At 43.4% G+C, this 22,392-nt stretch overlaps 1 protein-coding gene across 1 annotated transcript; it reads left to right on the forward strand.

The window, feature by feature from the left end:
* The first annotated feature begins 5,299 nt into the window (after positions 1-5,299).
* LOC106568063 (WSC domain-containing protein 1) lies at positions 5,300-22,221 on the forward strand. The gene is made up of 8 exons (XM_014138067.2): positions 5,300-6,000; positions 6,249-6,363; positions 7,405-7,598; positions 9,542-9,663; positions 16,250-16,430; positions 16,629-16,793; positions 17,051-17,251; positions 20,503-22,221. The coding sequence occupies exons 1-8, from the start codon at positions 5,592-5,594 to the stop codon at positions 20,847-20,849; spliced, it is 1,734 nt and encodes a 577-aa protein (XP_013993542.2). The 5' UTR covers positions 5,300-5,591; the 3' UTR covers positions 20,850-22,221.
* The last annotated feature ends 171 nt before the right edge of the window (positions 22,222-22,392 follow it).

Below are 22,392 nucleotides of genomic sequence, written 5' to 3' on the forward strand. Positions count from 1 at the left end.
TGCTAGACAGCCATTTTCAAGTCTTGCCATAGATTTTTGTCAAAACTGTAACTCGGCCAAGGCACTTAGGAACATTCAATGTCGTCTTGGCAAGCAACTCCAGTGTATATTTGGCCTTGTGTTTTAGGTTATTGTCCTGCTGAAAGGTGAATTTGTTTCCCAGTGTCTGTTTGAAAGCAGACTGAACCAGGTTCTCCTTTGGGATTTTGCCTGTGCTTAGCGCTATTCCATTTATTGTTATCCTAAAGTCTTTGCTGATGACAAGCATACCCATAACATGATGCAGCCACCACAATGCTTGAAAATATGAAGAGTGATACTCAGTGATGTGTTGTGTTGGATTTCACCCAAATATAACACTTTGTATTCAGGATATAAAGTAAATGTCTCCCACATTTTTTGCAGTTTTACTTTAGTGCCTCGTTGCAAACAGGATGCATGTTTTGGAATATTTGTATTCTGTACAGGCTTCCTTCTTTTCACTCTGTCATTTAGGTTGTATTGTATTGTGGTCTTTGTGCTTGAATCTGTTCTTGAAATTCATTGCTCAACTGAGGGACCTTACAGATAATTGTATGCGTGGAGTACAGAGAAGAGGTAATCATTCACAAATAATGTTAAACACTATTATTGCACACAGAGTGAAACTTACTATGTGAAACTTACTATGCAACTTACTATGTGACTTGTTCAGCACATTTTTACTCCTGAAAAATAGATTTGCCAAAACAAAGGGGTTGAATACTTAACTGAATACTTACTGACTCAAGATATTTCAGATTTTCATTTTCAATGAATTTGTAAAAATGTCTGAAAACATAATTCCACTTTGACATTATGGGGTATTGTGTGTAGGCCAATGACATAAAATCTCAATTTAATACATTTTAAATTCAGGCTTTAACACAACAAAATGTTAAAAAGGTCAAAAGGTATATCATTCATGTTAGACAAAAAGAAATTGCACAAGCCCTGCACATTTAAAATGGGTGTGTTCCTATGAGAATTGTTGTATGTTTAGAGCGCCACGATTAGGTAAAAGACCTGACAATTGTATTATTATACAGTTGAAGTTGGAAGTTTACATACACCTTAGCCAAATACATTTAAACTCAGTTTTTTACAATTCCTGACATTTAATCCTAGTAACAATTCCCTGTCTTAGGTCAGTTAGGATCACCACTTTATTTTAAGAATGTGAAATGTCAGAATAGAATTAGAGAGAATGATTCATTTCAGCTTTTATTTCTTTCATCACATTTCCAGTGGGTCAGAAGTTTACATACACTCAATTAGTAGTTGGTAGCATTGCCTTTAAATTGTTTAACTTGGGTCAAATATTTTGCGTAGCCTTCCACAAGCTTCCCACAATAAGTTGGGTGAATTGTGGCCCATTCCTCCTGACAGAGCTGGTGTAACTGAGTCAGGTTTATAGGCCTCCTTGCTCGCACACACTTTTTCAGTTCTGCCCACAAATTTTCTATAGGATTGAGGTCAGGGCTTTGTGATGGCCACTCCAATACCTTGACTTTGATGTCCATAAGCCATTTTGCCACAACTTTGGAAGTATGCTTGTGGTCATTGTCCATGTGGAAGGCACATTTGCGACCAAGCTTTAACTTCCTGACTGATGTTTTGAGATGTTGCTTCAATAAATCCACCAAATTCTCCTGCCTCATGATGCCATTTATTTTGTAAAGTGCACCAGTCCCTCCTGCAGCAAAGCACCCCCACAACATGATGCTGCCACCCCCGTGCTTCACGGTTGGGATGCTGTTCTTCGGCTTGCAAGCCTCCCCCTTTTTCCGCCAAACATAACGATGGTCATTGTTTCATCAGACCAGAGGACATTTCTCCAAAAAGTATGATCTTTGTCCACATGTGCAGTTCCAAACCGTAGTCTGGCTTTTTTATGGCGGTTTTGGAGCACTGGCTTCTTCCTTGCTGAGCGGCCTTTCAGGTTATGTCGATAAAGTACTCGTTTTACTGTGGATATAGATACTTTTGTACCTGTTTCCTCTAGAATCTTCACAAGGTCCTTTGCTGTTGTTCTGGGATTGATTTGCACTTTTCGCACCAAAGTACGTTCATCTCTAGGAGACATAACGTGTCTCCTTCCTGAGTGGTATGACGGCTGCGTGGTCCCATGGTGTTATACTTGTGTAATATTGTTTGTACAGATGAACGTGGTACCTTCAGGCATTTGGAAATTGCTCCCAATGATGAACCAGACTTGTGGAGGTCTACAATTTGTTTTCTGAGGTATTGACTGATTTCTTTGGATTTTCCCATGATGTCAAGCAAAGAGGCACTGACAAGGTAGGCCTTGAAATACATCCACAGATACACCTCCAATTGTGTCAATTAGACTATCAGAAGCTTCCAAAGCCATTACATAATTTTCTGGAATTTTCCAAGCTGTTTAAAGGCACAGTCAACATAGTGTATGTAAACTTCTGACACACTGGAATTGTGATGCAGTGAATTTTAAGTGAAATAATCTGTCTGTTACCAATTGTTGGAAAAATTACTTGTGTCATGCACAAAGTAGATGCCCTATCCGACTTGCCAAAACTTTAGTTTGTTAACAAGAATTTTGTGGAGTGGTTGAAAAATGAGTTTTAATGACTCCAACCTAAGTGAATGTAAACTTCCGACTTCAACTGTATATATTTGTTTTATCCTTTTGGAGCAGTAATTGTTGACAAATGTTATCTCAAATCTAAACTTTCAAATCTCTTATTTCCCAACTTGGGGACGATTGGGGAGACCCATTTGTTATTGGTCTATTAACAGATTCACTGCATGGTAATGTCACCATAGAAATCCCAAACTCTTGTGTAGATTATATTTTCAACCAGCAACTATCAGGAAATAACACCAATCTATTTTTGTTCACCTTTTTACAGTGTTCGTTTCATCAGCTGTTGTACCAAATGATTCAAAACACAGAAAAAAATGCATTTTTACTGCACATTCTCCTCAATAACACTTGTGGCTGCAGCCGCATCACACCTATGTTCCTAGCCGCGCACTACAACAAAAGCTACGTAGACTGTTGGAAAACTAAGCTAATTCTTATGCTCTCAGGAGTTACATGTCTAGGCCTTCTAGGCATTTGAGATTTCCCTGTCACAAAATTCTGCCCTAATACAGTTGATTGGCAGATGCCTTCTGTCTAGATTCGGAGAGCCTATCCAATGGCTGACTTAGCTAACTAGATTTTTCTCCCTAGAGACCGTCAAAGAAAAATCCTGATTGGATCTTTTTGTTTTTGCTTCAGCGTTCCCTTTTCAAAACAAACTGAAGAAATTATATCAGAATATCAATTAAATGATAGAAAATCTGAAATAGAAGTTATTAAAAATAATAAATAATTTTATAAATCCTTAGGCCTTCTCTGAAGCAGTGGAGGCTGCTGAGGGGAGGATGGCTCATAATAATTTCTAGAACGGAGCAAATAGAATGGCATGAAACACATAAAAACCATGTGTTTGGTACCATTCCACCTATTCCGCTCCAGCCATTACCACAAGCCCATCCTCCCAAATTAAGGTGCCAGCAACCTCCTGTGCTCTGAAGGCGTAGAAGGCCCTTATGATTTCCAACTGACCTATACTCTCTTTGAGTATTACAGGTCACAGCTAAACACTTAATTCACTGCTATACATTACCAAAATACTGAAAAGAGTTTATTATTTTTAACACCCTCCTGCATCACATTATTCTCCAATCTCCATGGTAGAGTTTAACCTGTGTAGGTGGAGGAGCAGAGGGCTCGGAGATCTGTGAAGCGACTAAAGCACGTGTCAAACTCATTCCACTAAATGTTAAGTGGCAGCCGGTTTTCACTCCTCCCTTGTACTTGATTGATGAATTAAGGTCACTAACTAGTAACTCCCCTCACCTGGTTGTGTAGGTCTTAAATGAAAGGAAAACCCAAAACTCTGCAGAAGCTAGGCCCTCCATGGATTGAGTTTGACACTGCTGGATCAAAGCACATGAGTCAATATCTCCCCCAACCAGACTCTTCCCAGGGCAGGCACTCTTCTACAATTTTTTCTCATGTAAAGCCCTTGATTTATCCATATTTTGAAAGTTAAAACTCTATAGTCGGGTCACATGTGTGCTATGATAATCTTCTTTCATTGGAGCCAACCATAAATATCCCCCCTCAAGACAGTTTTATCACGTCATCATTTCCCACTGTGGTAATAGTGTATCTAGTGAAATAATCTATTAGGAACTTTATTTAGATTTGGAAGCTGCAGGCAGATATTAACATGTTATCTGAGAGCACTACTACTTTCAAAGGAATAGTTCACCCAAATTATAAAATGGCATATTGGTTTCCTTAACCTATAAGGTATGACAGCAATCCATGCTTTGGTTTTGTTTACAGCTGGCACTGTTTCCAAAACATTAAAAAATGTGTGACATAGATCCAATTCATGGTACCTGTGTTAGTATTTTTCGCTCATCATGTCCAAATCATCTATAAGTGACTTAATTGAGCTACCTAATCAATTTGAGATAATTTAGGATGATTTGGACAAAAAATGCTAAGATACTGTAGGTACCATGACTTGCGTTGGATTTGTGCCACAAGTGCTAAAACGTTAGCATTTGGATTGCTGTCGTACCTTGTCCATAGACTGCTTACAGGGTAAGGAAACCAACATGAAATTTGTAATTTGGGTGAACTATCCCTTTAATGCTTTTGATGTGGGTCACAAATCCAATTGAAAATGCTATTGAAAATCACTAATTTCCATAACTCTCAATCCGAGTTGCCGCTTAAACATAATTGGTTTGATATGGTACAAATTGTCAAAAGATGGTTCACAAACCCATGTCTGTGGAGCTTTACAAATGTACCAACACACTGAGGAGAGTCAGGGAAACAAGAACATAATACAGATGGTGCTGTGATACTGTCATGCTGCCAGTGTAATTGAGGCAGAATGATGGATATTTTCTAAGCCAAGACAAGCGTAAAGCTGAGAAACTGTTCTGTAGCTAACAGGAAGATAACCTCTTCCCACACACCCTCTGACACCAGATATAATATCACACCAGGTTCAGAGGAAAGACAAACAACAAATAGCAAGGGAAATGACTTTATGCTCACTGCTCTAGAACAGAAAAACAATCTTATATGTCAACATGAACTGTAGATCTAATCCACAAAGCATTTGTATATACGTTTCCCTTGTATATTCTATAGGGGTTGTATACAAAGATAATTATATTCTGCCTATTAAAATCTTATTTGCTTCAATTTTGTTGCCCAAGGTGAAACTACTGGCTTCCAGGGTTTGCTGGCTGTTCTGTTGCCTTGGAGATTACTGTAAAGTCTGGTGCTGCTGTGACTCATCTGAGGGATCTGATTACACAGTGGTCTTTTTGGTCTCCTGTCCAGAGGCATGGCTATTAAGCGCGGAGCCTCATTAACCATCTGAAGCTGCAGCCAGGTAGCCTACCTACTGTCACTGGACTGATGGGCTTATAATGAAGCTGTAGATCCCTCACCCCTCTCTCTGGAATGGTGGCTCACTAAGGATCAAATAGCCACCAGCTGGACATTGGGAATGGCCACGCCCCTCTACAGGCTGTGTTGCTTCCTGCGGCGAGCTCAGATGCTCCTCCTCTTCTTGGGTATCGCCTACCTGATGGCAGGGAGCATTCTGCTGCTGCAGCGCTCCAGCCTGACCCTGAGGACCACCCAGCCACCAGGCAGTGCCAGCCTCTCTTCTCTCATGGCACTGCCAGCGCCTCCCACAGCCGTGAGGGCTGCCCCCGGCCTGGGGATGAGGGCGCGCTCCAGATGGGCAGCCCCCCAGGGCGTGTTGGGTGGTGGAATAGGCATCAAGATGGGGCGGCACTGGCCCACATCCCGGCACCTGGGGGTCCAACATCTGCACCGCCGCTGGTTCCACGGTCTGATGCCAGACGCACAGGAGCAGAGGGGTCCTCTACAAAGCAATACCAGGCACAAAGGTACCACCTACCCACTGCAACATTGTTTACTTTATTGCCAACATAGGTATAGTTTAACCGCTGACTGCATACCAGACCTGGTTTAAATAGTATTTGTTCCAGACTCACTGACAGGACTGAGAGCCTAAAATCTGTTGCAAACCTGTGTCACCATCACTTCTCAATAGTGTTGTACTAAATTATTAATATTGTTGTTTGAATGGATATAATATGGCTTTTCATTAACTGCTTTGTTTTGACATGGCAAGGGACCTACATGGGCTGCTTCATGCATGATGCCAATGATCAAGCCCTGGGGGGAACCGTATTGTATGACCTGCGCAAAATGACCAGTTCTTTGTGTCAAGACACCTGCTCAGAAAGGTAATGAGTCTGGAACCATGGAGAGCTGCGGCTATTTGGTTAATTATTCTGTCTCAGTCGCTGGGATGAATAGATCCTGTGTTCCAATGGGGAAGAATGGTGGTGTGTGTGTGTGTGTGTGTGTGTGTGTGTGTGTGTGTGTGTGTGTGTGTGTGTGTGTGTGTGTGTGTGTGTGTGTGTGTGTGTGTGTGTGTGTGTGTGTGTGTGTGTGTGTGTGTGTGTGTGTGTGTGTAGTGGAAGGCCAGATCTGCGTTAGAGATGCAGAATAAGATTTAATGGGTATTAGAGGAGTGTTAGTATACATTCAAATTATTGACAAAACTGCATAAATCAATTTATGCCAAAACCAGCAGTGCAATATTCCACAGTACGTTTAGACACAGGAAATGATTGCCACAAAAACAATTAGCCAAAGCAAACAGAATCAATCCATGTGGACTGCTGGGAGGATATTCAGCCAGAATCATATGCCTGCTGAACCTTTCCTCCACCCACGTGGAGAGTAGAGTCATGCTTTTAGCTGTCAACATTGAAATAAAGCACAAATAAAAGTCTCGGAAATGTTTGGTGGAGCTCAAAGCAAATGCAAAAAGGTCATTTTGAATAGGTCCTCTCTTTCCAAGGAGAGAGGATAAAGGTACTTGAGGTAGGATGACTCATTTCGCCCTTGGGATTAGAAAGGACCTCCATCATCCACCCAGAGCTATTACTGTGATCTAGTCAATGGTGAAAACTGTTACCAGCCAGCACCACAGAGCAATGAATGCTGTGCTTCTCCGCTGCCTGCCCTGATTGATTCAATTAAAATGTTTAGTATTTATTCACATGCTGGCCTGGGGTTATGCAATCTGGTGTCCTTTGGGGAAAATTAGCCCAAGGCTAATGATGGTTAAAGACAGCCCTGGGCTAAGGCACTGAGGTGAGAGGGTCTGTGTGTGTGTGTGTGTGTGTGTGTGTGTGTGTGTGTGTGTGTGTGTGTGTGTGTGTGTGTGTGTGTGTGTGTGTGTGTGTGTGACCTATGTGCTCGTCTCCTCTCTGCAGTGGGTACCGATTTGCAGGTCTGGAGTACGGAGCAGAATGTCACTGTGGTAACCACATCAGCAGCTCGCGGGCCCAGGAGGAGGACTGTAGCCTGGTCTGCAGGGGGGAGAGAGGCGAGAGGGGAGTCCCCTGTGGGGGTGTGGGGCGCCTCTCAATCTACAAGGTGGAGGAACAGCTCCCGGGACAGAGGAAATGTAAGTACACTCAATCAGGATAGAGCACTGGCTGATTGAACGGCTGTAATACTTTACTAATCTCTGATCTTAACTTTTTTTGTACATAATGTTTCCGCCGTCATTTCCTATGATCATCAGAACAGCTATTACTAACCTCGATTTGGAGGAGGACTTCCATTTCAGGCCCAACTCCCCGGCACCTGAAAAATTTGCGTGCTTATTCCCCTCCTGTACTCCCTGTTCACCCACGACTGCGTGGCCGCACACGACTCTAACACCATCATTAAGTTTGCCGACGACATGACGGTGGTGGGCCTGATTACCGACGACGATGAGACAGCCTATAGGGAGGAGGCCAGAGACGTGCCAGGACAACAACCTCTCCCTCAACGTCAGCAAGACAACAGAGCTGATCGTGGTCTACAGGAATTGAAAGGCCAAGCACACCCCATCCACATCGACTGGGTTGTAGTGGAGCAGGTCGAGAGCTTCAAGCCCCTCGGTGTTCACATCACTAAGAAATAATCATGGTCCACACACACCAACACAGTCGTGAAGAGGGCACGCCAACGGCTCGTCCCCCTCAGGATGCTGAAATGATTCGGAATGGGCCCTCAGATAATCAAAAGGTTCTTCAGCTGCAACATTGAGAGCATCTGAACTAGTTTCATCACCGCTTGGTATGGCAACTGCTTGGCATCCGATCACAAGGTGCTTCAGAGAGTAATTAACCAATAGCTACCCGGACTATCTGCATTGACCCTTTTTGCATTGTCTTTTGACTCATCACATACGCTGATATTGCTGTTTATTATCTATCCTGTTGCCTAATCAAATCAAATCAAATCAAGCTTTATTTCTACAGCACATTTCAGACATGGAATGCAACACGATGTGCTTCACAGGAAAAAACTAATTAAAAAAATGACAATATTTACTACACAACAAACATAAGAGGATAAAAAACGAAAGAATAACAATAAAAACTGAACGACTAAAAAGCACCCTAAGGAAAACTAAGCTAAAAAGGTGTGTTTAAGATTTCTTTTACAAATGTCCACAGTTTCGGCCCCCATCAGGTTCTCTGGCTATGCCAGAGGCTGGGGACATAGTAACTAAATGCTGCCTCTCCATGCCTCTTGGTCCTAGGCTTTGGGATAGTTTAAAGGCCAGTGCCAAAGCACTTGAGGGACCTACTGGGTACATAACGTAAAAGCATGTTTGACATGTATTGGGGTGCACAATCGTGGATTGATTTAAATAGAAGAATCTTCAAATTAATTCTAAACTTACAGGCAGCCAGTGCAGAGACCTTAAAACCAGTATTATGTGTGCTCTCCGTCTGGTCTTGGTCAGGACCCATGCTGCAGCATTCTGTATGTTTTGCAATGGCCAATGGCTTTCTTGGGTAGACCAGACAGGAGAGCATTACAGCAGTCAAGCATGTTTGTAATAAAAGCATGGATGAGTCTCTCTCTATCAGGCTGGGAGAGAAATCCTATTGCCTAGTCACTTTATCTATACCTATATGTACCTCAATTACCTCGCACCCCTGCACATCAACTCGGTACTGTCACCCCGTGTATATAGCCAAGTTATCATTACCCATTGTGTATTTATTCCTCGTGTTATTGTTTCTTTTTTTCTATTATTTTTAAAAATGTGTCACTGCATTGTTGTGAAGGGCCAGTAAGTAAGCATTTCAGTGTTAGTCTACATCTGTTGTTTACAAAGCATGTGACAAAATACAATTTGATTTTAAAATTTGATTTAGCAATTTGAAAAGTTGATAATAGGTAGATTTCTATGGCCAATGTTTCCTTTAAGCTTGGCAGTGTAAGACTATGCTTGTAGATCATTTGCAATTATCAATACAGAGAAACAGAGGAAATACATTCAAGGAATGTAGCTATGTTTATACGATGTGGTCTGATGTCTGCATACCTCTATTCTACTCACAGTCAGAAACGTCCGCTACGGTGGCTGCTTCAAGGTTCCAAAGAACACCACCAACACCTTCCCTGTCTACTCCTTTCAACCAAACTCCACTTCACAGACCTGCATCGAGACCTGCACAGATAAGGTTTGATTCTGTTCCCAAAAAGAAACTCTGAAAATCACTGAACCATTTATTTCATCTTCACTCCCAGCCCAGACCCCAGTCTTCCTCACACAGACCTAGGAGTGAGGTATCATCGATCATGGCCTGTCTGCTCCCTGGAGATGGGAGATGGGAATGGCATGGCTCTGTGTGATTGAGAGCCTGGAACACCATTTGACTGTTTAAGGTTTAATGTCCCTCTAAGGAGAAATAGATGGGCTCTGGAATCAGTCCTTCACGCTGAATGGGTGCATCAGTTGGGTCAAATCAAATCAAAGTTTATTGGTCACGTACACAGATTAGCAGATGTTATCTCAGGTGCAGCAAAATGTGTGTGCTTCTAATTCCAACAGTGAAGTTTTTAAAAATAAATATCAGTACAAGCAATGTCAGAGACAGGAATATAAATATATAGAATACAGTACCAGTCAAAGGTTTGGACATACCTACTCATTCAAGGGTTTTTCTTAATTTTTTTACTATTTTCTACATTGTAGAATAGTAGTGAAGACATCCAAACTATGAAATAACACATATGGAATCAAGTAATAACCAAAAAAGTGTTAAATATATTTTAGATTTTAGATTATTCAAAGTAGCCACCCTTTGCCTTGATGACAGCTTTGCACACTCTTGGCATTCTCTCAACCAGCATCACCTGGAATGCTTTTCCAACAGTCTTGAAGGAGTTCCCACATATGCTGAGCACTTGTCAGCCTGTAGGTGTGTTGGGTCATTGTCTTGTTGAACAAAATTATAGTCCCACTAAGTGCAAACCAGATGGGAAGGCATATCGCTGCAGAATACTGTGGTAGCCATGCTGGTAAAGTATGTCTAGAATTCAAAATAAATCATTGACAATGTCACTAGCAAAGCACCCCCACACATCACACCTCCTCCGTTCTTCACGGTGGGAACCACACATGCGGAGATCATCCGTTCACCTACTCTGCGTCTCACAAAGACACAACGGTTAAAATCAAAAATCTCAAATTTGGACTCATCATACTAAAGGATCGATTTCCACCAGTCTAATGTCCATTGCTTTTTTTGTTGTTGGCCCAAGCAAGTCTCTTCTTCTTATTGTTGTCCTTTAGTAGTGGTGTCTTTGCAGCAAATCGATCATTAAGGCCTGATTCAAGCAGTCTCTTCGGAACAGTTGATTTTGAGATGTGTCTGTTACTTGAACTCTGTGAAGCATTTATTTGGACTGCAATTTCTGAGGCTGGTAATTCTAATGAACTTATCCTCTGCAGCAGAGGTAACTCTGGGTCTTCTGTTCCTGTGTTTGTCCTCATGAGAGCCAGATTCATCATTGCGCTTGATGGTTTTTGCAACTGCACTTGAAGAAACTTTTGAAGTTCTTGAAATGTTCTGGATTGACAGACCTTCATGTCTTAAAGTAATGATGGACTGTCGTTTCTCTTTGCTTATTTGAGCTGTTCTTGCCATAATAAGGACTTGGTCTTTTTACCAAATAGGGCCATTTTTTGTTTAACAAAGCACACCGGTTAATTCCAAATCAAAACACATTTTATTGGTCACATATACATGGTTAACATATGTTATTGCGAGTGTAGCGAAATGCTTGTGCTTGTGCAGCAATATATAACAAGTAATATCTAACAATTCCACAACAAAAATGTAATACACACACATCGAAGTAAAGAAATGGAATAAGAATGTATAAAAATATGGATGAGCAATGTCAGAGCAGCATAGTATAGAATACAGTATATACATATGAGATGAGTAATGCAAGATATGTACACATTGTTAAATTGGCAATATTATAGTGACTAGTGTTCCATTTGTTAAAGTGGCCAGTGATTTCAAGTCTGTATATAGGCAGCAGCCTCTCTGTGCTAGGGATGACTGTTTCCACCTTCTCCTCTGCTGTCCCGTCGATGTGGATAGGGGTGTGCTACCACGATCATCTCCTTTTGTTTTGTTGACGTTGAGAGAGAGGTTATTTTCCTGACACCACACTCCAAGAGCCCTCACCTCCTCCCTGTAGGCTGTCTCGTCGTTGTTGGTGATCAAGCCTACGACTGTTGTGTCGTCTGCAAACTTGATGATTGAGTTGGAGGCGTACATGGCCATGCAGTCATGGGTGAAGAGGGATTACAGGAGGGGGCTGAGAACGCACCCTTGTGGGGCCCCAGTGGTGAGGATCAGCAAAGTAGAGATGTTGTATCATACCTTCCCTACTTGCGGGTGGGCCATCAGGAAGTCGAGGACCCAATTGCACAGGGTGGGGTTGAGACCCAGGGCCTCAAGCAATGGGTACTATGGTGTTGAATGCTGAGCTATAGTCAATTAACAGCATTCTTATATTCCTCTTGTCCAGATGGGATAGGGCAGTGTGATGGCAATTGCATCATCTGTGGACCTATTGGGGCAGTAAGCAAATTGAAGTGGGTCTAGGGTGACAGGTAAGGTGGAGGTGATATGATACTTGACTAGTCTCTCAAAGCACTTCATGATGACAGAAGTGAGTGCTACAGGGCTGAGAACGCCGTCCGCGAATGTTTGTAAGAAGTCATAGAACGAAGTCTCTCGGACATTCGTTTTCCGTTTTATAAAATTCTCAAATGTTTGTCATTTTTCCGCTGCCCCTAGTAAGGGACCATACATTTGCACTATGGAGTTTCTCATCAACCATACAGCAAATTCCAAAATGTTCCCTTCATGTATGGAATGACTACTCTGTTTGTATTCTGCCATATTCCCAGTCACCTTGCCATGGTTAAATACGGTGGTTCGTGCTTTCAGTTTTGCGTGAATGCTGCCATCTATCCACAGTTTCTGGTTAGGGTAGGTTTTAATAATCACAGTGGGTACAACATCTCCTATACACTTCTTGATAAACTCAGTGACAGTTTTGGTGTACACATCCATATTATTCTCAGAGACTGCCCGGAACATATCCCAGTCCGCGTGATTAAAACAATCTTGAAGCGTGGATTCCAATTGATCAGACCAGCATTGAATAGTCCTTAGCACGGGCGCGTCCTGTTTGAGTTTCTGCCTATAGGAAGGGAGGAGGAAATGGAGTCGTGGTCAGATTTGCCGAAAGGAGGGCGAGGGAGGGCCTTATATGCATCCCAAAAGTTAGAGTAACATTGGTCCAGTGATTTTCTAGCACGAGTGCTACAGTCAATATGCTGATAGAATTTAGGTAACCGTTTCCTCAAATTTGCTTTGTTAAAATCCCCAGCTACAATAAATTCAGCCTCAGGATATATGGTTTCCAGTTTGCATAAAGTCCAGTGAAGTTCCTTGAGGGCCATCGTGGAATCGGCTTGAGGGGGGATATACACGGCTGTGACAATAACCATAGAGAATTCTCTTGGGAGATAATACGTTCAGAAATTTATTGTGAGGAATTCTAGGTCAAGTGAACGAAATGACTTGATTTCCCTTATGTTGTTTCAATTACACCATAAGTCGTTAATCATGAAACATACATCCCCGCCCTTCTTCTTCCTGGAGAGATGTTTATTCCTTTTGGCACGATGCACTGAGAATTCATGTGGCTGTACCAATTCCGAGAGCATATCCCGAGAGAGCCATATTTCCATGAAACAGAGTATATTACAATCCCTGATGTCTCTGGAAAGCAATCCTTGCCCTGATCTCGTCTACTTTGTTATCTAGGGACTGGACATTAGCGTGTAATATACTCAGAAGCGGTGGGTGGTGTGCGCGCCTCCTAAGTCTGACTAGAAGACCTCTCCGACTCCCTCTCCTCCGGCGTCATTGTTTTGGGTCGGCCTCTGGGATCAGTTCAAATGCCCTGGGTGGTGCGAAGAAAGGGTCTGCTTCGGGAAAATTGTATTCCTGGTCGTAGTGCTGGAAAGTTGACGCCGCTCTGATATCCTCTTAGTTTTTTCCGGCTGTATGTAATAACACTTAAGATTTTCCGGAATAACAATGTTATAAATAATGCATAAAACAACAAAATACTGCAACACTTCCTAAGGACTAGAAGCGAGGCAGCCCCCTCTGTTGGAGCCATTTTGCAAATTGAAATGCATACCAGGTCATGAAGCTGGTTGAGAGAATGCCAAGAGTGTGCAAAGCTGTCATCAAGGCAAAGAGTGGCTATTTGAAGAATCTCAAATTTACATTTTTGTCATTTAGCAGACGCTCTTATCCAGAGCGACTTACAGTAGTGAATGCATTAAAAAAAAAAATTGTACTGGCCCCCCGTGGGTATCAAACCCACAATCCTGGCATTGCACACACCATGCTCTACCAACTGAGCCACAGGGAAGACCGTGGTCAGATTTGTTTAAATAAAATATATTTTGATTTGTTTAACACTTTATTTACTACATGATTCCATATCTGTTATTTCATAGTTGATGTCTTCACTATTATTCTACAATGTATAAAATAGTAAAAATAAAGAAAAACCTTTCAATTAGTAAGTGTGTCCAAACTTTTGACTGGTACTGTACATGTACTTATGTGTGTGTATATACAGTGTGAACAGTATATGAATAGAAAAGTTGTGTACAGTAGTAGTTATGTAGAATGAGCCATGAATAGAATATAGTTTAATTACAGTGCAATCAAAAAGTATTCAGACCCCTTCCTTTTTTCCACATTTTGTTACGTTACAGCCTTATTGTAAAATGGATTCAATTACATGTTTTCCTCATCAATCTACACACAATACCCCATAATGATGAAGCAAAAACAGGTTTTTAGACATTTTTGCAAATGTATAAAAATTCAACATAAACTGAAATACCTTACATAATTATTCAGACCCTTTGCTATGAGACTCGAAATTGATTTCAGGTGCATCCTGTTTCCATTGATCATCCTTGAGATGTTTTTACAACTTGATTGGAGTCCACCTGTGGTAAATTCAATAAATTGGAAAGGCACACCTGTTTATATAAGGTCGCACAGTTGACAGAGCATCTGGCTAGAACAGTGACTGAGGTTCAGGGCACTGGGCGGAGGCCGGCTAGTGGTGACTGATTAACAGTCTGATGGCCTGGAGACAGAAGCTGTTTCTCAGCTTCTCGGTCCCAGCTTTGATGAACCTGTACTGTCTCCACCTTCTAGATGGTAGCGGGGTGAACAGGTCTTGGCTCGGGTGGCTGAGGTCCTTGATGATGTTCTTGGCTTTCCTGTGACACCGGGTGCTGTAGATATCTTGGAGGACAGGCAGTGTGCCACCGGTGATGCATTGGGCTGACCGTACCAACCTCTGGAGAGCCCTGCGGTTGGGGACAGTGCAATTGCCTTACCAGGCAGTGATACAGCCCGACAGAATGCTCTCAATGGTGCATCTGTAGAAGTTTGTGAGGGTCTTCTGGGCCAAGCCAAATTTCTTCAGTCTCCAGAGGTTGAAGTGGAGCTGTTGCGCCTTCTTCACCATGCTGTCTGTGTGAAGGGACCATTTACGGATGTCAGTGATGTGCACGCCGAGGAACATGAAGCTTTTGACCCTCTCCATTGCGTCTCCATCGATGTGGATGGGGGCGTGCTCTCTCTGTTGTCTCCTGTAATCCACTATCAGCTCCTAAGTATTGTTGAGGGAGAGGTTATGATCCTTGCACCACTCTGCTAGGGCTCTCATCTCCTCCCTGTAGGCTGTCTCATCAATGTGTGTAATCAGGCCTACCACTGTTGTGTCGTCAGCAGCTTGATGATTGAGTTGGAGATGTGTGGCCACACAGTCATGGGTGAACAGGGAGTACAGGAGGGGGCTGAGCACGCGTGGCAGAGGTGTTGTTGCCTAGCTTCACGACTTGGGGTCGGCCCGTCAGGAAGTCCAGGACCCAGTTGCACAGGGAGGGGTTCAGACCCAGGGCCCTCAGCTTAATAATGCTTGGAGGGCACTATGGTGTTGAAGGCTGAGCTGTAGCCGAAGAACAGCATTCTTACATAACTATTTATCTTGTCCAGGTGGGATAGGGCAGTGTGCAGTGCAATGGTGATTGCGTCGTCCGTGGATCAGTTGGGGCGATATGCGAATTGTAGTGGGCCTAGGATGTTGGGTGAGGTGGTCCTCTGCTCTGCTCTGCTTTACACACAAATGGCTGGAAGAAATATCACAGCCTTGTCTATGTGATGATAATAGTGTATTTGATTTAGCCTATTCACTCTGTATGTGTTTGTACTTTGTGCTTTGTGTGTTTTAACATTAGCTTATCTTCCAGTGCCGTGTCAATAAACAAAGAGAACTGTACCAGCATATAACACAACTGCCTCTCTCCAGAGTCAGTCTCGATAGAAGTTGTAATTCCATATTGTGTGGAGGTGATGGGGGCTATACTGGGGCTATACAATATCGAATAGGAAAAATCTAAGACAACTTGTGCAAAAAACATCTGAACTTTAGAATCAAAGGAATCAAAGAAAATGGAGCAGAAGTGGTTCAGACATCTTATATAACCCACCCATCATGTCACTCAAGGGTAAAATCACATCCAATCCACCAGAGGAGGAATGAGTGACCAGTCATATTCCTTGCACTGTAAATTACTGCTTGAAGTTATGCCTCTGATGTTTTTTATTGATCCTGGTTCGGTTTCTACTGCAGGAGCTCCCACTGGCTGTGTTGAGGAAGCCACATTGTTACTGTGTCTGGGCCTCGTTTCTGTTTAGACTGAGTCAACGTTTGCCACTGGACCAGCCATGTCTGGAGACTAATGGCACAGAGCACACTGATGCATCCCCGTCTGACCAAGACTACTTCCAGGTCTACCAGACACCTGTACTTGGTGAGAGCCTTGAATAACCTTTAGTTTCACCGATACTACAGTCCAAGTTTTCAACCATAAAAAATATATGGACTTTATAATTCACTGCAACTGTAATTAAGCTCTTAGCAACAGCATGCTACAATACACTATCTCAGAGATAGATCAATGGCGTGTTTTTATGGCGATGATCAACCCTGCTGATTCTTCCTCATTCAGACTCTAGGTGCAAAGAGAGGACATTTCTGCCTGAGAGGTCTACCTCCCTGGTTGCTCTCTCTAGCTTCCCCGGAGCTGGAAACACCTGGGTACGCCACCTGATCGAGCTGGTGACGGGCTACTACACTGGTAGCTTCTACTTCGATGGCTCGCTTTACAATAGAGGTGAGGCTGTGAACACAGCTCGGGTGTTGTGATGGATAATAGCACATACTGTGAATGCTTGATGTTTCTCTACTGAAATGTATCATTGCATGTTTTTGAGTATGCGCAAAAAATTGTTATACCATGGAGCTCTCATAGAGAATTTCCAATGAATGCACTTGTACAGTACCTACAAATGGCAATAACAGCTTGAATGCTCTGTGACGCATAAGTTTTCAGAGGTTTGATCATCTTGGGTATCTGGGTTTTTCTACCAGGTTTCAAAGGGGAGAAGGACTACTGGAAGAGTGGGCGTAGCATCTGTGTTAAGACACATGAGAGTGGACAGAGAGAAATAGAGATGTTTGACTCTGCCATCCTGCTGATCCGTAACCCCTACGGTTCCCTCATGGCAGAGTTCAACCGGAAGTGTGCTGGACACCTGGGCTATGCCACAGACGCACAGTGGAGGAGCAAAGGTAACACCACACAACAAGCACAACAAGCACAGTGGTTAGGGAAATGGACTGGGGGTTATGTGGTAACTAAGGAATGCAAAATGATTAAGGCATATAAAAAAAACAAGATTTGGGGATTTTGGTCAACTGTTTGCCTTGAACAAAAGTCTGTTTCAAACAGACGTTCATGACTGGTGACAAATGTTCACGTCAGCTGCTATACCTCGCTGCATAGACTCTGAACGTGAGATGTCAGCATAGTCTCCACACATCACACATTGATAAGATACACTACATTACCAAAAGTAGGTGGACACCTTCTCATCGAATATCTCATTCCAAAGTCATGGGCATTAATATGGAGTTGGTCCCCCCCCCCCCATTGCTGGTATAACAGCCTCCACTCTTCTGGGAAGGCTTTCCACTAATGTTGCAGGGACTTGCTTCCATTCAGCAACAAGAGCATTAGTGAGGTTGAGCACTGATGTTGGGTGATTAGGCCTAGCTCACAGTCGGCGTTCCAATTCATCCCAAAGGGGTTTGATAGGGTTGAGGTCAGGGCTCTGTGCAGGCCAGTCATGTTCTTCCACACCAATCTCAACAAACCATATCTGTATGGACCTCGCTTTGTGCATGGGGACATTAGCATGCTGAAACAGGAAAGGGCCTTCTCCAAACTGTTGCCACAAAGTTGGCAGCACAAATCATCTAGGATGTCATTCTATGCTGTAGCGTTAAGATTTCCCTTCACTGGAACTAAAGGGCCTAGCCCGAGCCATGAAAAACAGCCCCAGACCACTAACTTTACAGTTGGAACTGATTCATCCGTCAGACTGCCAGATGGTGAAGCTTTTCAATTCAAATCGAATACAAAAGGTGTAGACGTTACAGTGAAATACTTACTTACAAGCCCTTAACCAACAATGCAGTTTTAAGAAAAATAGCCACCCCCAAAATAAATAAAAGTAACAAATAATTAAAGAGCAGCAGTAAAATAACAATAGCGAGGCTGTGTACAGGGGGTACCAGTACAGAGTCAATGTGCGGGGGCACTGGTTAGTTGAGGTAATTGAGGTAATATGTACATGTAGGTAGAGTCATTAAAGTGACTATGCATAGATAATAATAGAGAGTAGCAGCTTAAAAGAGAGGGGGGCAATGCAAATAGTCTGGGTAGCAATTTGATTATATGTTCAGGAGTCTTATGGCTTGGGGGTAGAAGCTGTTTAGAAGCCTCTTGAACCTAGACTTGGTGCTCCAGTACCGCTTGCCGTGCGGTAGCAGAGAGAACAGTCTATGACTAGGTGGCTGAAGTCTTTGACCATTTTTAGGGCCTTCTTCTGACACCGCCTGGTATAGAGGTCCTGGATGGCAGACCTCTATACCACTACCCTCTGTAGTGCCTTGCTGTCGGAGGCCGAGCAGTTGCCATAACCAGGCAGTGATGCAACCGGTCAGGATGCTCTCGATGGTGCAGCTGTAGAACCTTTTGAGGATCTGAGGACCCATGCCAAATCTTTTCAGTCTCCTGAGGAGGAATAGGTTTTGTCGTGCCCTCTTCATGACTGTCTTGGTGTGCTTGGACCATGCTAGTTTGTTGATGATGTGGACACCAAGGAACTTTAAGCTCTCAAACTGCTCCACTACAGCCCCGTCGATGAGAATGGGGGCATGCTCGGTCGTGGAAACCCATTTCACGAAGCTTCCGATGAACAGTTATTGTGCTGACATTGCTTCCAGAGGCAGTTTGAAACTCGGTAATGAGTGTTGCAACCGAAGACAGACGATTTTTACATTCTACATGTAACCGATGTGAAATGGCTAGCTAGTTAGCGTTGGTGCGCGCTAATAGAGTTTCAATCAGTGACGTCATTCGCTCTGAGACCTTGAAGTAGTTATTCCCCTTGCTCTGCTTTTGTGGCGCAATGGGTAATGATGCTTCATGGGTGTCTGTTGTTGATGTGTGCAGAGGGTCCCTGGTTTGAGCCCAGGTAGGGGCGAGGGATGGAAGCTATACTGTTACATTGATGCTGTTAATCCAGACCACTGGTTGCTGTGGAAAAGGGGGGTGAGTGTAACTGATGTGAAATAGTTAGTGGTGGTGTGCGCTAATAGCGTTTCAATCTGTGACGTTTCTTACTCTGAGACCTTGAAGTAGTTGTTCCCCTTGCTCTGCAAGGGCAGTGGCTTTTGTGGCACGATGGGTAACGATGCTTCATGGGTGACTGTTGTTGATGTGTGCAGAGGGTCCCTGGTTCGAGCCCAGGTAGGGGTGAGGAGAGGGATGGAAAATAAACTGTTACATTGATGCTGTTGACCTGGATCACTAGTTGCTGCGGAAAAGGAGGAGGTCAAAAGGGGGGTGAGTGTAACCGATGTGAAATGGCTAGCTAGTTAGCGTTGGTGCGCGCTAATAGCATTTCAATCAGTGACGTCACTCGCTCTGAGACCTTGAAGTAGTTGTTCCCCTTGCTCTGCAAGGGCCGTGGCTTTTGTGGCGCGATGGGTAACGATGCTTCGTGGGTGTCAGTTGTTGATGTGTGCAGAGGGTCCCTGGTTCGAGCCCAGGTAGGGGTGAGGAGAGGGATGGAAAATAAGCTGTTACATTGATGCTGTTGACCTGGATCACTAGTTGCTGCGGAAAAGGAGGAGGTCAAAAGGGGGGTGAGTGTAACCGATGTGAAATGGCTAGCTAGTTAGCGTTGGTGCGCGCTAATAGCATTTCAATCAGTGACGTCACTCGTTCTGAGACCTTGAAGTAGTTGTTCCCCTTGCTCTGCAAGGGCCGTGGCTTTTGTGGCGCGATGGGTAACGATGCTTCGTGGGTGTCAGTTGTTGATGTGTGCAGAGGGTCCCTGGTTCGAGCCCAGGTAGGGGCGAGGAGAGGGACGGAAGCTATACTGTTTCATACGTGCTTCGGCACTCGGCGGTCCCGTCCTGTGAGCTTGTGTGGCCTAACATTTTGCGGCTGAGCCGTTGTTGCTCTTAAAAGCTTCCACCTCACAAAAACAGCACTTACAGATGACCGGGCAGCTCTAGCAGGGCAGAAATGTGATGAACTGACTTGTTGGAAAAGTGGCATCCTATGACGGTGTCATATTGAAAGTCACTGAGCTCTTTAGTAAGGCCAGATTGCATTGCTGTGTGCTCAATTTTATACACGTCAGCAATGGGTGTGGCTGAAATAGCCGAATCCACTAATTTGAAGGGGTGTCCACATACTTTTGTATATAAAGTGTACCTATTTTCCCCCTCTCCTCTGTTTACTTCAGAATGGCCAGAGTTTGTTGACAGCTACGCCCCCTGGTGGGCATCCCACGCTCTGAGCTGGCTGCAGTTTGGCCGTCGGCTGCTGGTGGTACACTACGAGGACCTGCAGAGGGCGCTCTTCCCCCAGCTCCGCCTCCTCACTTTGTTCCTCAACGCCACCATGATGGAGGAGAGGCTGATGTGTGCCAAAAGCAACCAGGACGGACACTTCAAACGCTCTGGGGGGGCCCAGCGGCCTTCCTTCGACCCCTTTACAACAGAGATGAGGAGCACCATCGATTCCTACATACTCAAGGTGGACCAGGCCCTGAGGGACAGGAACTACAACGGCCTGCCACACAAATACTAACCCAGATGATCACCAGCTCATCCACACTACAGCCCAAAAGGACATGACAACAACTGAAGGGGGAAGGTGCAATCTCTGCCACCACTCCAAGGGGAGTTGTCCAGTCAACTAATTAGCATGGTTGGGTGAAAGTTTTTAGATGTGTTGAAGAATTCTGTGAGCTACAAATCATTTCCAGAAGAGTGGCTCAGAGGGAAGGTGACTGTATGAACACACCAATGATGCACTTGACATTGCCAACCCACTGTGAATGGCTGCAGAGAGTTGTGGAGTAACAATGAGTTAGACTTTAGTGTGAACTGTCAGTTTCACTGGGATGAAAACATTGCTGAACATTACAGCTCCTGCTGAAAGTGACACATTCCCCTTTTTACTGCAGGCATTCAGAGTATGGAACAATTTCCTGTCTGCACAAACAATTCCATCAAGCATTGTAGACTGTGAGGCCTTTAGCTTGTAATGGAATCTTTAGGTCGTTTGAATTTGTTTTGGATTTTTGTGATGTTTAATATCAGTTTTACTGATAGAGGGCGGTTAAACAGAAAACATGCCATCCAACAATGTAATCTGGTGGTTGTATTGGACTTTTGCTAATTAAATGTCCTATGTTTAGCTCTATTGTCAGGTTTTCCATTATTGGTTGAATGATGACTCATATCTTGTTGTGGTAGTCAGTGGGTAGTGAAACTGAGGTGTTTGGTCTTATGCAGGCTTTTTTGTTTGTTTGTGGTTGTATCAGTTTGTAAGTGGCTTCCATTTCTCTGAGAGACATAAAGTGACACTGTACTGGGTAAACAGCCCATTCGTAGCACTGTGTACCATATCTTGTACAAATTGTGGCTGGTCTAATAGCTTTGGTCTAATTTGGTCTAGTAGCTTTCCCATGTTTATAGGGGAAAGTGTACCGCTTGAGAATAGAATATGGACACTTGAGTGCAAGATATTTTCCCAAATTATAATTTTTAATTGCATGCTTAATGTTCAGTCTGTTACTGCAAACAACAAGTCAACACATTGGGAAGATAATGGCCAGAAAGGTATTTGAAGATAGACAAACAAACAATTGGTCATATTAATGAATCTAAAAACTGGATCCATGCACAGACAGACGGCAGCACTGGCATCTGTTTATGTAGATTAGCGGCATAGTTGTGGAACAAAACAAACACAGACTAATTAGAAAATAAATATGGTGCAATTCTCTGGCTGTCTGCCATTGTGTTTGGCTGATGACAGACTATAAAGAATTTCACACAAAGACAACGGAAAACTAATCAACTCATTGAACCCTATCATTTAAATTAGAATTTGTTGAGTTTTTTGGGGTGTGTTACAATGCATTTGCATAGTGATGTGGGCTCTAAGCCACTGAGTCAAGATGTTGAAACACTTCCTATCAAAACCCTCAGTGATACTATTAACCCATCTGTCAAAGGCTGAGTCTGTAACTCAGTCATTACAACATCTAACCCTGGCACAAGGGTGACAACTATAGTGTAACTAGCTCATTGAACTATAGTCAGCTCAATGCATTGCTCTCAAT

This window comes from Salmo salar, chromosome ssa13 (assembly GCF_905237065.1).
Source record: "Salmo salar chromosome ssa13, Ssal_v3.1, whole genome shotgun sequence".
Taxonomy (NCBI): domain Eukaryota; kingdom Metazoa; phylum Chordata; class Actinopteri; order Salmoniformes; family Salmonidae; genus Salmo; species Salmo salar.

What these genes read in the sequence shown, in the direction of transcription:
- LOC106568063 (XM_014138067.2), top strand. Translation starts at nt 5,592, where the DNA reads ATGGCCACGCCCCTCTACAGGCTGTGTTGCTTCCTGCGGCGAGCTCAG. An exon ending in GCTCCCGGGACAGAGGAAAT is followed by an intron (nt 7,599 to 9,541) that starts GTAAGTACACTC and finishes TTCTACTCACAG; the next exon opens with TCAGAAACGTCCGCTACGGT. An exon ending in TCGAGACCTGCACAGATAAG is followed by an intron (nt 9,664 to 16,249) that starts GTTTGATTCTGT and finishes TTTCTACTGCAG; the next exon opens with GAGCTCCCACTGGCTGTGTT.